General features: G+C 35.5%; 1 protein-coding gene, 1 long non-coding RNA gene and 1 pseudogene across 2 annotated transcripts; 2 read left to right on the top strand and 1 right to left on the bottom strand.

Moving 5' to 3' along the window:
- Positions 1-3,053: 3,053 nt before the first annotated feature.
- On the top strand, positions 3,054-3,896 carry LOC120198944. The gene is made up of 3 exons (XR_005523407.1): positions 3,054-3,218; positions 3,312-3,403; positions 3,802-3,896. It is a non-coding gene; the product is annotated as an uncharacterized LOC120198944 (long non-coding RNA).
- Positions 3,897-3,971: 75 nt separating this feature from the next.
- Positions 3,972-6,764, top strand: LOC120198934 (protein WEAK CHLOROPLAST MOVEMENT UNDER BLUE LIGHT 1-like). The gene is made up of 2 exons (XM_039200168.1): positions 3,972-4,811; positions 4,931-6,764. Exons 1-2 carry the CDS (start codon positions 3,972-3,974, stop codon positions 6,668-6,670), a joined length of 2,580 nt encoding a protein of 859 aa, XP_039056099.1. The 3' UTR covers positions 6,671-6,764.
- Positions 6,765-7,509: 745 nt separating this feature from the next.
- Positions 7,510-13,641, bottom strand: LOC120198942 (annotated as a pseudogene).
- Between the last annotated feature and the right edge of the window lie 498 nt (positions 13,642-14,139).

Below are 14,139 nucleotides of genomic sequence, written 5' to 3'. Positions count from 1 at the left end.
ATATTCACTCATCTTGTTGGCATCACTCTTCGTAGTTGAGATTTTTTCCATATTTTCTAATTACGTCCGGGGAGATCACTCCCTTAGACATGTTTTTCTCTTCTTCTTTTTCTGAACTAATGATTGATATTTAATTTATTGAAGGACTAATTCAGATCGAATTTTATAAAAAAATTTATTATGGGCCAATTTACTCTATTCATAAACACACAAATATTTGAATTCCTAACATTATTTAAAAAAAATCTAATACCTCATTCTACTATCATTTGTTTTTGATGTCACATGATAACTATGGATAGGAACACTAAGGGTGACAACTATTGATACGTGGTGAAAAGATCATTACAAGATTTTATCTTAATTGTCTTGTTCATTTGTCACTTATCTGCTCTATTGTATGAGATTTAAATGGTTGAGTAACTCGTATTTATCGGTCGTTATTATGTCCGTTAATTGTTAGTCTAATAAACATTAAAAGGAAAAAAGATATAAATGTATTCGGAGGTTAACCTACAATGTCGAAGCAGTATTTTCGAATGCATATAATAATAGGTTTAACATAATTGAATCTCCAATTAACTATCTCATTTATAAAGGGTTCGTTTTTATATTATGTTATATATTTGCTTTAAAGAAAACCTTAATCATTGGACAAATATATGCACTTTTATTATTATAGACTTTAGTATCTTCAAATACATATTTATGAATATAACTTATTTACCATAAAGTAATGCGATTATCAATTATACAAAATGATATTTAACATAATTAATATCTTTAAATTGACATGTTAATTTACATAATTCGATTTGAACAAGTTTGGCACACCGCCCTCGTGCTTATTTAAATGCATAAAGATCAATAATCATTAATCATATTGGATTCTTTCAATTATTCAGGATTATTTGATAATTAAATCTGTTTAGGTATGAATTCTTATGAATAAAGGATTCTTATTACCAATTATTTGAATCTATAAATAGAGAGTATGTCCGAGTCTTTAGAATTATGAGACAAAATTAGAGATGTAATTATTTTATTATTAGATATTGACTCAAATTCTAATTAAAAATTAAGTTGAATTTTATTGTAATCTAGTAATTGAAGATTATTTGGAGATTAAGCTTGTTTAGATAATAATTATTATAATTTAAGGAATCTTGCTGATCAAGTATTTGACTTTATAAACAAAGAGTTTATTGATCTTTAGAATTATAAGAGATAATTATTTTGGAGAGATATTATACTTTTTATAGTTTCGATAACTTTTGTGGTTTACGTTGCAGAGATGAGTTTTGTACAATATTGGAATAGTGTTTTGAAAAGAAAAGAGTTTTAATATAGATACCGAGTTTTGTGATGCATGAGATATAATGTATTTGTACTCTCATTGATATCAACATTTATAGTGAATTATTGTTTTTATCATCCGTGAAGGTAGACAAGATTGAACCACATTAAATTATGTCTTTTGCACGTGTCTTATTTCATGTTGATATCGTTTTAGTTATTTTTTCGCTTTCAAATTTCTAACAAATTGGTTCAAAATTATGATTGGAGTTGTGCAGTTTTGAAAGAATTTATCATTGCAAATTTTGTTACGTATATTGGAGGCATGTAAAAAGAGTTTTGCTGCAATGAATTATCAATTGTAGATGAAGTGATTCTCAACCAATTCAATAATACTCCAACAGATATTATATAAAAATTATAGTTGTTAAAAACTTAAATGAATATTTAACTTTCGTAAAAATATAAAATTATTGAAGTTTTGAATGCTAACTTTTTCACTTAGTACTTCGAATCTTCGATTGACCTTCGATTTTAGTTAAATCTAAACCTAAATTTTGATGTGGCCCATAAAGAACATGTACCATGTAACAAGTTGTACATGCAAAATTGATGGCGGTGTAAAATTCCACTCGACATCAATTCAAAGAGACGTAGTTGAGCTTGGGCAGGAGGGCACCTACCCTGGGTCCAAATTAAGAAATTCATGTATAATTAAGAAGAGTAAATTATCTATGTTGTCATCTACTTATTATTTTATTTACATTTCGGTCATCAAATTATTATTTTTTCAAAATCATACCTAACATTACGTTTTCTTTCTATTTTAGCCTTGTCATTAAAATATTAATGATGATACTTACGTTACATTTTTAATTTTTTTTAAATTTTACGTAATTATTCTCTTTTTTACAAGAAGAAGGTGACTAAAATTGAACCTTAAGCCTCTTAAAATGAGGGTCATGCTTGTTTTGTATAAGTAACCGAGTGTTTAATAAAAAAATTTGATGGGTTTTATTCGAAGTTTAATGTATTTATTAGATAATTTGTTAAACGTAATAAAAATACAATTTGTAAACAAATTAATTTATTTTTACTTACTCTTACTATTCAATTTTTCTAAATACTTCTTGTTAGAGACTCAATTTCTATATTATCTTCATGCCACCAAGTCTTAAAAATGAACTAGTGAATACTCTATATTAATTCTTGGTATTTATTTTGAATCAAACTCGAAATGTTCGCCACATATAACTTTCAATAATCTAAAGCCAACCCCAAAACCATCTACGCCACACCATCGACTACAAATAGTGGCGTTTTCCAATAAATCGCAATAGAAACAACCAACATTCGGTGACGTTTTCTTCATGAAAATGCCACTGTTAGCTTTGGATTTAGTGACATTTCTTATGTCACATTTACGTACACCAATTGTTTGAAGATTTAGTGGCCTTTTCATGGGAAAATACCATAAACTCGTAATGATGCTTGTTACAGTATCACTTTTTTGTGTGTTCTTTCAAGTAATACACTGCTACTAATTTTTTAGTGGCTAAAGTATTAACCAAGTCAGATTATTTAACATTAATTCAAATTAAGTTTGAATAGATGAAATGAAATTTTCCTGTCCAAAAAAAAAAGTGTTCATATTTCAGGTTTTAGTGCTTTTGTAAAAAACTTATTTTAAGATACGCTTGGCGTACTTACCGGTGATTATATCTAAACGAGGAAAGCGATGTGTTCTCTCCGTTTTTGTCTGCTACTTGTTTGTTCTAATTTTAGCTGTAAAATTTCTCCACCCTTACATTTAATTTCATTTTGTATTATTAATTACTTAATTTCTCCGCCCTTAAATTTCCAGGGATCATTAACATTTGCTTCTTTTCCTATCTTGGTCTCATTGTTTTTGGTTGATCCAGGTAAGTTATTTTCCTAGGGGAAAAAAAGTGAAATTTGCTAATAGATTTCCATTAATATATGTCTAATTAATGCTTTAATTATGAATTAAGCAGCAAACCGTGTGCCTTCTGTTATTTAGCCATGGAAATGAAGCTCCGAGGTTTTAAAAATTGCTGCACATTGGGATGGATCAGTTCATTATAACGTTAAGTACTCAAGCTTAATTTCCTTGATTTAGTTTCCATTTTATTGAAAATTTTGAAAAGTTAGCCCTAAAAGGGAGCTTTTGCATGAAATTAAATTTGATTAGTTGTTAAATATCTGCCTCCATTATGTTCTTTGAAAATTCAGGGACAAATACAGAATTTTATATTAGAGGTCTGAATTTATAAAATTTTATAAGATCAATTTATAGAATTTTAGAGGCTGAAAACATATTATGAATAGAAAATATATGTATATTATATAAAATTTGAAATTTTCACGGAACAACGCCCAGATAACCACTTCGGTCCATCCTATCGTTGAAATGTCTGTTGATTTCTTGTGATATCCTCTCTTTGAACTTTGTCCCTTACAAGGTTTCTGTTTTCTTGGTTTCAGACGCCTTGGTAGGTCTCCTTGCCATTTTCTCACAAGGAGAATGTAGAAGTAGAAGAGATAACTCATTCAGAATCTTCTTCTTCATCCTCGCTAAATACTGACCATATTTGGCTAAAGGTCCAACAGTTCCAATTAATAATGGAACAAACAACCTGAGTCAATTGTCAGTAATGGAAATTTCTAAACCCTCCTTTCCAGAAAATGCTTTTGATGCCCCAATTACAAGGCCAGAAAACCATGTAACAGATAATTCAGCTTCAAATTTGTCAGTTGGCATTGATCAAACTCAAACGGATCACCAGGGTACACTGATGGAAGATTCTACTACTCAAGGAATACATAGTCCCAATGAAAAGCTATCTCAAAATACTATTTCTCCTGCAATTTCACCTAGTCATATCGAGAACGTAATCGCTCCTCGTGCTTCCGATCCGATGGTCGAGACTTGTGAAACTGAGCTTCTGGTATCACCCAGTGAACTCTCTTTACCTCGTGTTGCTGTTGGATGTAGACAAAAATCTGAAGATGCCAATTATGTTGTCAATGGTGACAATAACATAATTTTGCCTTCTGATAAGAACCAATCTCAAAGTAATCACCACATGCAACCAACCACCGGTCCTACTGAACCCCATCTTCCGGCCAACGCCATTAACATCAGATCATTACAAGATACTTCGGATGGAAAAAGGAGTCGAGGTGATGATTCTCTTTTCAGCTCACATGCTCTTCTTGGTGGCATTGTTCTATCTTCTCCCAATGCTGATCACTCTAATCAGGCCGAACCATTAGATGCTAAAAACATGGATCATGTAGCTAAATTCAATCTTATGTTGCCTCATCAAAGGATCATCAATTCTTCGGTTGAGTCCCCAAGATTCATTAAGGAAGGTTCTTTCAACGGAAGAATTCATATCGATACAGCTGCACCTTTCGAATCTGTTAAGGAAGCTGTTTCCAAGTTTGGATCAATTGTTGATTGGAAAGCTCATAAAGTGCAAAGCATTGAGGTAAGTTTGATATATCATACATGGTGAATCATGAATGCTGTTTATCATGAAATCTTTTCTCTATCTTTAATGGCCATTGTAACTTGTACATGCAACATAAAGTTCCTTTTTGGGTACAGAGACGCAAGCTTGTAGAGCAAGAACTTGATAAAATACACGAGGAGTTGCCTGAATACAAGAAACATTCAGAGGAAGTAGAAGAGGCAAAGATTAAAGCATTAAAGGAGCTGGACAACACAAAGAGGTTGATAGAAGAGATGAAGATAGGCCTGGAGAGAGCACAAACTGAAGAAAATCAGGCAAAACAAGATTCTGAGCTTGCAAAGCTCAGGATGGAGGAGATGGAGCAAGGAATTGCTAATGAGGCTAGCGTTGCAGCGAAAGCACAGCTCGAGGTTGCTAAATCCAGGCATGAAGCTGCAGTTTCGGAGCTCAAAACTGTTATTAATGACCTGGAAGCGATACGAAAGGAATACGATTCGTTGATGATAGAGAGAGATATAGCTGTTAAGAAAGCTGAAAAAGCTGTTTCAGCGTCGAAAGAGGTCGAGAAGATGGTGGAAGATTTTACCATTGAACTCATTACCACAAAGGAATCCTTAGAATCTGCACATGCTGCCCATTTGGAGGCAGAAGAGAGAAGGATTACAGTAGCCGTGGCCCGAGACCAATATACACTCCAATGGAAGAAGGATCTAAAACTGGGTGAAGAAGAACTTCAGAGAATCAATCAACAAGTGAATTATACAAAAGAGCTGAAATCAAAGATGGACACTTCTTCAGCTTTGCTACTTGATTTGAAAGCTGAACTAGCTGCTTATAGGGCATGTAAATTTAAGCAGACAACTGATAGAGACTCCAACGATGAGCCAGAGAAATCAGAGGGAAGACCTCACACTGATATGCAAGCAGCAATTACTTCAGCAAAGAAGGAACTTAAAGAGATGAAGCACAATATAGAAAAAGCATATGCGGAAGTGGATTCGTTGAAGGCGACTGTTCATTCATTAAAATCAGAGCTTGAAAAGGAGAAGCCTAAGTTGGAAAAAACTCAGTCAGAAGCCACCGTAGTCCAGCCAGAGAAGATGACAGAGCTGCCCAAAGAACTGCAGCAAGCAGCCCAAGAGGCTGAGAAGGCCAAGTCATTTGCTCAAATGGCTCGTGAAGAGCTCTGCAAAGCAAAGGAAGAAGCAGAGCAGGCAAAAGCTGGAGCAAGTAGCATAGAGAGTAGATTACTTGTGACACAAAAGGAAACTGAAGCTGCCAAGGTTTCAGAGAAGCTAGCTTTAGCTGCCATCAAAGCACTGCAAGCGAGTGAATCAGCACATAACACCAATAATGTCGATTCATCCAGTGGTGTAACACTGTCCGTAGAGGAGTACTATGACCTCAACAAACGTGCATATGAGTTAGAGGCACAAATCAACACGAGGATGGCAGCTGTTAAGTCTCGAATTGAGGTAGCTAACCAGTCCCAGTCAAAAAGCTTGGGAAAGCTGGAAGAAGTAAACAAAGAGATGTATGAAAGAAAGGAATTACAAAGAATTGCTATGGAAAGGGCTCAGAAGGCCAAACAAGGTAAGTTAAGAGTGGAGCAGGAGTTGAGAAATTGGAGGGCTAAACATGAGCAACAACGAATGGCTACTGAATCGAACCATGGACAACACGCTCCAAGCATAAGTTTGGAGGAATATAAAGAAACGAACAACATCGAGCCTGCAAGTCCACCTGCTGATCCTCCGGCCAAAACAAAGAATAAATTAACTGAACCAGCACCAGAACCAAAGCCAAAGAAAAAGAAAAAGACAATCTTCCCAAAGATATTCATGTTTTTTAATAGAAAAAAGTCCAAGACCTAGTAAGTCTTCAATGAAGGGCTTTGTTATCTTTGCTGTTGTGATTTCACCCGCCTTTTTTTATTGGTTTATCACGGCTGCTATAAACAAATTTTAACAATTGACAATTTTTTCAAGCTCGAGTGTAAATTCTAGTGATCATTTGATTTACCATAAGATTGAGAAGATATTTTTGTTTACCACAAGGATTTCATGGCCAGAGGGTCCAGAGGAAGTAATAAAGATGGTTTCTGTATAGGCTTTGAGATTATTAGCTTTGATCACTCTTTTAAAAGTGATGTAAGTTTGTAATGATAAAATCTTAAGCCTTGGGAGTCGACCTACATGCCTAATGCAACCAAATCATTAGAGCAAAATCAAGCCAAGTATTCATACCAATAACAACTTCATTTAGAAGCAGCTAAAACAACAGTAATAAGTGAAAACATTAGGAATCGCACATTAGAAACTCCTAGCAAATATGGAAATCATTAATAGTCTTTCCACAAAACTTGCAAACACGCCTAATCTAACAAGTAAAATACAGTTTCAGAAGGCTCTAAACGTGCAGTATCGAATTCTTCGAATACATTCGGCAATGACAGGATAAAGGAAGAGTGTTATACGAAGCATGTCGTCGCTTGTTGGATATGCTAAATGATCTTCAAACCCATCTTTCACCTGTTGGAAGTTTTATATTACACTAAACTTGCCTACTGTTGCAACCAAATGGTGTTTTGTTGGTCCCAAAAATGTCGAAAATATGAAAATTTTGTCCATGCTACATGGTTAAAATATACAAAGACGAGCATGAAAAAGTATTGCCATTAACCATTAAAGAGGCGAAGCATGAATAGATACAGAAAAAAAACATGGGGCTTCGCCTTTCCTTTCCTTTCAAGGCCTTCGGCCAAACATGGAACACTGGCTCAACAGAGCTTCTTTGTTTTTTTTTTTACATTTTTTTTCAATTTTCTCGACATGAGGCTTTGTAATTGGGAAACCTAATCATGCCCCAGTTTTCTAAATTGAATTTGGGGCAAAACTCTATACCTAGGGCACTGCCTTAAGTGCCAACTTTCCTACTCTGGAACCCTAGAAAAGGAGGGGGGGAAAGGGCAGCTGCGGATGATGCTAATACTTCCTATATTTTACAGACAATCCTTTTGTAGCTGTATTTCTCGAAAAGAAACTAGATCGAAAGCGATTATACCAGGAAACCTTTGTCTCGCCAAAGCCCGTGCATTGGCCTTCACCTTCCTCTTTGCTACTAAAAAGAGTTTGGTCCGAGCAGTCTAGTGATGCTCCGCATGCTAGATTATATGACTGACATGCCGAATGGCATACCCGCAGTCTGTTATCCCAGTCGTTATCACATTTTTGGATTGAAATCTGGTAAGGGCAGGAATAAGTAACAACGATAAATAATGAAAAACAAATTATTGGAAATAGAATTGCTGGGGTGAGCTACTTTACCCAGCAGGCCAGTCGCTTGGCAGCTGCATCACAGTAGCTGCTCCCGAATACATTATTAAACAGCTTCTGCGCACCGCTTGGGAATAGGCGGTGATAATTGGGCATGACAACAACTTCTTCTAGCTGCTGTAATAGACTTGCCTCGCTAGGTGCACAATGTTGCCCAGACAACTCCCTCTCCAACACATCCTTGCATACTGAAAGACTAGAGAGGAGTGTAGAGCTATTCTGGCATGTGTAGCCTGCATAGTCAGAGCAGCGGAACTCACAAACTCCATTGTCACAGACACCGCCGTGGAGGCTGCATTGTTCATCGCAAACAGCTGGCATATAATTCCAAGTAAAATGGTTAAGAACGAGGAAACACAAAATATGGCACCACTTGACTGCATTTTATCCTAACATACACAGCATGAAATGGCTTCAATAATGAAATGAAAACCTTGAGAGGCATCACTGAATGTCTTAGTATATTTAAATATCACCCAATGTTTCATTTTGTTTCTCTTGAAAAAAGAGGGAATAATAAAAAGATCATGTTTGTGCTTAACAATGCCAGAAAAGGTGTTACCAATATAGAAGCCCCCCGACTTTTCATCCACAAATAAGATTAAAAAACAACTAAAAAGGATATAAAACGAGTATCTATAGTTAAACAACGCATTACCGGTGGAGCAGTCAATGCCGGCATGACCGCTATCACATTCACAGACCCCATTTGCAAGGCACTTTCCACGTCCATTGCAATTGCTGGGGCAAGATCCTGAAAATTATATAACACAGAGGCCAGAAAAATAACATCAATTTATTTAACAGGATTAACTTGGAAGAGTCTCAACATACCATGCTTTATCTAAACTAAATAATGAAACTGAGGAGTGTGGAACTCACTTTTACTACAATCGTGAGCATGAAATCCCAGAAAGCAATGACACTTCCCATTGACACAATCACCGTTAAAATTGCAAGAATTTGCACATTGGCCAGACAGAGAAACAGAGGCAGTGCTACAGAGTTCGTGGTAAGCAGGACAAATCAGTTCACCTGCAGATAAAACATCAAAAGAAATTAGTGCAAATAGATAAATTTTATCGACTTGAAAGTCAGTTGATTGAAATTACCATTAAAACCAGGGAACTGAACTGGTCCACCAGATTTAGGACACACTTTCCAGATACCATCCACAGCAACCTAAAAGAACAATTATTAAAAAATTAGTTACAAGGTGTAGGAGGGAAAGATCTTAACGTTCAAATGATTCATTGCCAGCTTTATCTTTTACTGTTTTAAACAAAAGGTATATTAGTTCAGTTAGTCGGTCCATGCAGGAAATAGATCATAGCAAAACTTTGCTTTGCAAAATAAAAATCTTCGCTTAGCAAACATCTATCTGTACCTCTAATGAGTTATTTACACATCTGTGCTGGTAACAACCATTTCCTTGGGTCACAGAACCCCGCACAAAACCCGTACGCACTAAGGATGAAGCCATGCACCTATGTGATCATTAAAAGATAATTAATCAGCAATTGCCTCAAAAGTTCCAATCATATTTAAGTTAAAAAGAAAAGCTTTAAACAGAGTCTCAGTAAAGATCTTTTGGGTCAAAGCTCACCTCGAGTTACTCCCTCTCACTTCACCTAACATCCTGTCTGGGGCCCTTGCACTATTAATGTCCGTACAAGATCCATCAGAGTATGCCACAAAGTATGTGCAATAATCAGCCAGCGAGGACTGACCACCTGTAAAAGTCAATAACAAAGGTCATGGACTCAGAAGGACAAGTTGCATGCATTACACAAGTATCACATTAGGAACATGTAGAACCAAAACTGAAAACGGTTTGGCTATAATTGTAACTTAAAATTTTCATATGTTAATCCACTGGTTTTCAATCCCCATAGATAAGGAATTCAAGTTGCAAACAAGAACATACCCTTGTTAGCCTGAGGAAAATACCGAGCCCATTGAGGGAGGTCCCCACTATAACTTACAATAGGACAATAACCCTCTGCTTCCCTGTTATATGTACAGCCAGACAAATTGGTTGTATTGCAATGATATGCCCCCTTCCAGAGATTGCAAGGAAAAGTAACAAAATCTGTTCCTTGGTTACGACCCCAATCAAGACGATCTGCCATGCTATAGTTAGCTTGATACCATCCACTATCTTCCAACAATGCCAGAGTCATTTTTGAAACTACTGATCTTGTATCCACAGATCCCGTCATTATTTCATTCATCAAAAGCCGTTTTTCCCAGTGAGATCCTGCAGCCAAGTCATCACTCAAAACATTAAGGACCATACGGCTAATGAGCTGCATCTTCTGTTAAGAACCATATATGTATTCTATTTTGAGATAACTTCCATGAGTAATCCACAACCAATGGCTCAAAGTTGAGAGGGGAGAGGTAATAACAACTTTGCCAAAATTGAATACCTGATGTGCCACGTCCTCCCCCATCTTCTAGCTCTAAGCCTGTAAAATTTTCTGAGAACGCCTGTCGATTAAACAATCATCAACAACGTGTTCAATTTTATTATTGTACTTTTTAAAGTAATCTAAAGCAAATTCTGCACATCAAAGAAGTTAACAATACCCCATAATGATGTCGTGAATGCATGACAACACGTGGAAGCACCACACGAGTTACAATCCTCCCAAGCTTTTCATCTATGGTCTGTACAGTAACCTACAAATGCATAAAGTGATAACCATGGGATAGTGAGGTTCTAACCCTTTCCATGAAGTACAGATATGACAGACAAGCAACATAAGATTTTCATATTGAAAGCAACAAGACATAAGATTCAGTGTCAAAAGCAATTGTTTGCATCCAAATCACAAAATATTAAAAGTTTATGTGAAGTCTGATTTCAAAAGCAACGAACAAGTGACCAGATTTGAGCTTTTACTTTAGAATCCAAAACTTATCATGAAATTGGTTTGATGCCCATATTCACAGTACATGCCATGCAATTACCTGACTGCGCCTCCTTTTTCTCTCATCCCTAAAATGAGCAAAAGCATGTGGGTCAAAGCCAAGGACATGCATAACCTGGATTAAAACAACACTGGTGTTTAGAGCATACAGTTTCTTTTCATACTCTTCCAAATTCATACAATTAACATCATCAAACCTCATGAATAAGAGTAGCTGAAAGTAAAGTCTTTGCTTCAGCCGTTAAATGTTGAGGAGCAACATTCACGTGACCTACAAAACGGAAGTATACCATTGCTTTTGATTTTAGATTTCTACTGCACCCAGAAACAACATATTCCACACTTTAGAGATGGGACAACAAGCAATTACCAGCAATTGCACGGCCCCATTGATCACGTTCACACGCTACCGCCCATGCCAAAGTGTTGCCAGTTGTAGGTCTTGTAGTCACAAGAAGAACCAAGTCTGCATCGGCAACACCGTCTGCATGAAAAGATAGATAAAGATTGTGAATGAATCTAACAGGAAAATACTCTTAGCGGCCAACATGAAGATGAAAATGGAATCTAAGCAAAGTTATGAAACAACAATGACATACCTTCAACATATTCACGAGGTAGCTGTACACCTCCATCTTGTCCACATGCAGAATATCCACTCAATCTCAAATTTCCTCTCACAGGTTCTACAGACAAGGCTCTCTTGAACCAGTCAGCTGTCTGCCCTAGAGCCTTCATTAAATTTCTTAGAAAAGTTAACATTGGCTCAATCCTAACTCAACAAAAGAAAATTCATTTGTAGAATATATAAGCTCAAACCTTGCGAAGGCGGCGACGTTTGTCCTCCCTAGATATATCATCCAAAGTGCAATTATACCAACAGTCACCATAGATTCGAGGGTCACCATGAGGATTGCAGGAGGGTGTGCCAGGAGGAGAACTCAGAGGAGGCTCCCCAAGCTGGTAAAATAAAATCCGGAAACAACAGAAAAACAAAGAAAGAAAATACCAAATACCCTCATTAGACTTACAATCATGACCAAATCTACAATGTTAAAGAGATCACACCATGGACACAAAAGCACACACCTTCACAATGTCACCAACTTTTCGACAATCTCTATCCTGTGAGTGTCCAACAGCATCATAATTTAAAAATATTCTTATAGGTTGTTTAGCATCCTTTGGAAGCCCAAGCAACTCGGGAATCCCAAGCAATGACCTTCCTTTGTGATGTACATGATTTGAGATACCCGAGTGCTCATAAACTTGGGGAGTAACCGAATAAACCTTACGACCGGTCGCCTCCTCTGTTCAACTATCTGGTCATGAATACATGAATGTGAAGCAATGTTTTCCCTACTCCCTCTTTCTTGGCCTTCCCACTGCAGATCATCGTGCTCTCCTAACTTAGCTGTAGCAGCTTCAAACCATAACAATAACAATAAAACCTGCAGTACACGTAAGAAAAAGCTCCAGCTTTAAAGGAAATTGCACAAGCCCTAAACCCGGGAATTAGAAATTAAAACAAAAAAGGCAAAGAAAAGCTCAATGCATCAATAGATCTAAAAAATACACTGGCTAATACCAGCACCAAGATTAAAATTTTGCAAATCGTGAACTCAAATTCAGCCATCTGATGTGGAGTCCACCCCCCCCCAAAAAAAAAACCACTACCACAAAAAAAAAGAATATACTTCAAATAATTTGAAAGTAACAAAATTGGGGAACGATGAAAACTGTAGATGTAAGAATCCCAGATAACTTTCAAAATCTCAGGAGCTAATTCAAGTTCACGGTTTCATCCAACAAGAACAGCTTCCAAAAAGGGAAGAACCCCAAAAAAATCGTTGCAAAAAGTAAAATTAATAAATATAGATAAAAATATGAAGTAACCAAATGAATCACATCTTTAAGTGCAGAAAAGAAAAAGCAAAAAAAAACTTTATTAAACAGCAAATTTCGAAATATATGATCCTTTTCGAACTAAATTTCTCAGTGAACCCAGGAGTTCTGCAACCTGATTTATTTCTACAATTAAACCCACAATCATCCCAGCTTTTTTAAGCAATTAAAACGGTATGAGAAAAAAAATCTCTTTTATGAAAAAAAATACAGTGAAATGAAAGCTTTACCTCCAATAAAACAGCAGCAAATCGAAGCTTAAAATCAAATCTGGTAACGGTCCTTGAACCACACCGGATTATAAGCTCCATGAAACATCCAAAAGTAAAGCATTCAATATTATAATTTCATCAAATCTGCATTGATTCTCCAATCGGTTTGAGAACCCAGAAAAATAGCTCTTCGCTCCACATTTCTCCTCCGAAAAAGATATCTCCAAGAAAAACCCAAAATTTGCAGAGCTTAGCCCGAGCAAAAATCTGTATATAGATTTGAAAAATAATGGGATCTAAATATCTTCCACTTTGTCTTTCTGAATAGGAAATCAGGTATTCTCAAAACAGTGCTGCTAAAAAGGACGAGATTTCTAAAGGTTTCTCCTCTCTCTCTCTCTCTCTCTCTTCCTTTTCTGGTTTTCGGAGAGATAAGAAATAGTTACAGTGAAGAAATGAAAGACATAACTAAATGAGGGTAAAGGATATAATAGAAGAAATGATGAACATAAAATCCAAAGATTGGTGGGGGTTGGTACAACTATATATATATATATATATCTACATGGTGCTTTCTTTTTCTCCTGCAGAAAAAGTTGGTAAATTAGGAAGAAAGAAAATCAGGTGTATCTAAATATTGATATTAGCAACTAAACTAGGTATAAAAAGTTGATAATATTTATCTAAATTCTATTATTATTTATTTATAAATTAAGTTTAACTTAATTAATATTATCATTAATATAATAAACGAAAAATATATAAAACCCCTTTCAAACAAAAATATAAAATATAAAATCAATTATTTAATATTTTTTTATATATAAATCAAACAGTTTGAGAAAAATATTAATTAAGATTAACATTCATTTTTCATTAAGTTAGGTTGAAATTTAAAACCTCAAAGAATAATAATAATAATTTTTTTAATCACTAAAATAACTTGATTCGTGTA

The sequence above is a fragment of the Hibiscus syriacus genome, unplaced genomic scaffold (assembly GCF_006381635.1).
Source record: "Hibiscus syriacus cultivar Baekdansim isolate YM2019G1 unplaced genomic scaffold, ASM638163v2 tig00005154_pilon, whole genome shotgun sequence".
Taxonomy (NCBI): domain Eukaryota; kingdom Viridiplantae; phylum Streptophyta; class Magnoliopsida; order Malvales; family Malvaceae; genus Hibiscus; species Hibiscus syriacus.
Note: the sequence above shows the minus strand (reverse complement) of the source record. Positions and strands in the feature narration are given on the sequence as shown.

Bases quoted from the DNA above. Each gene is read 5' to 3' on its own strand.
- LOC120198934 (XM_039200168.1), top strand. From the start codon at position 3,972: ATGGAAATTTCTAAACCCTCCTTTCCAGAAAATGCTTTTGATGCCCCA. The intron at 4,812-4,930 runs GTAAGTTTGATA...TTTTGGGTACAG, and splicing joins ATAAAGTGCAAAGCATTGAG to AGACGCAAGCTTGTAGAGCA.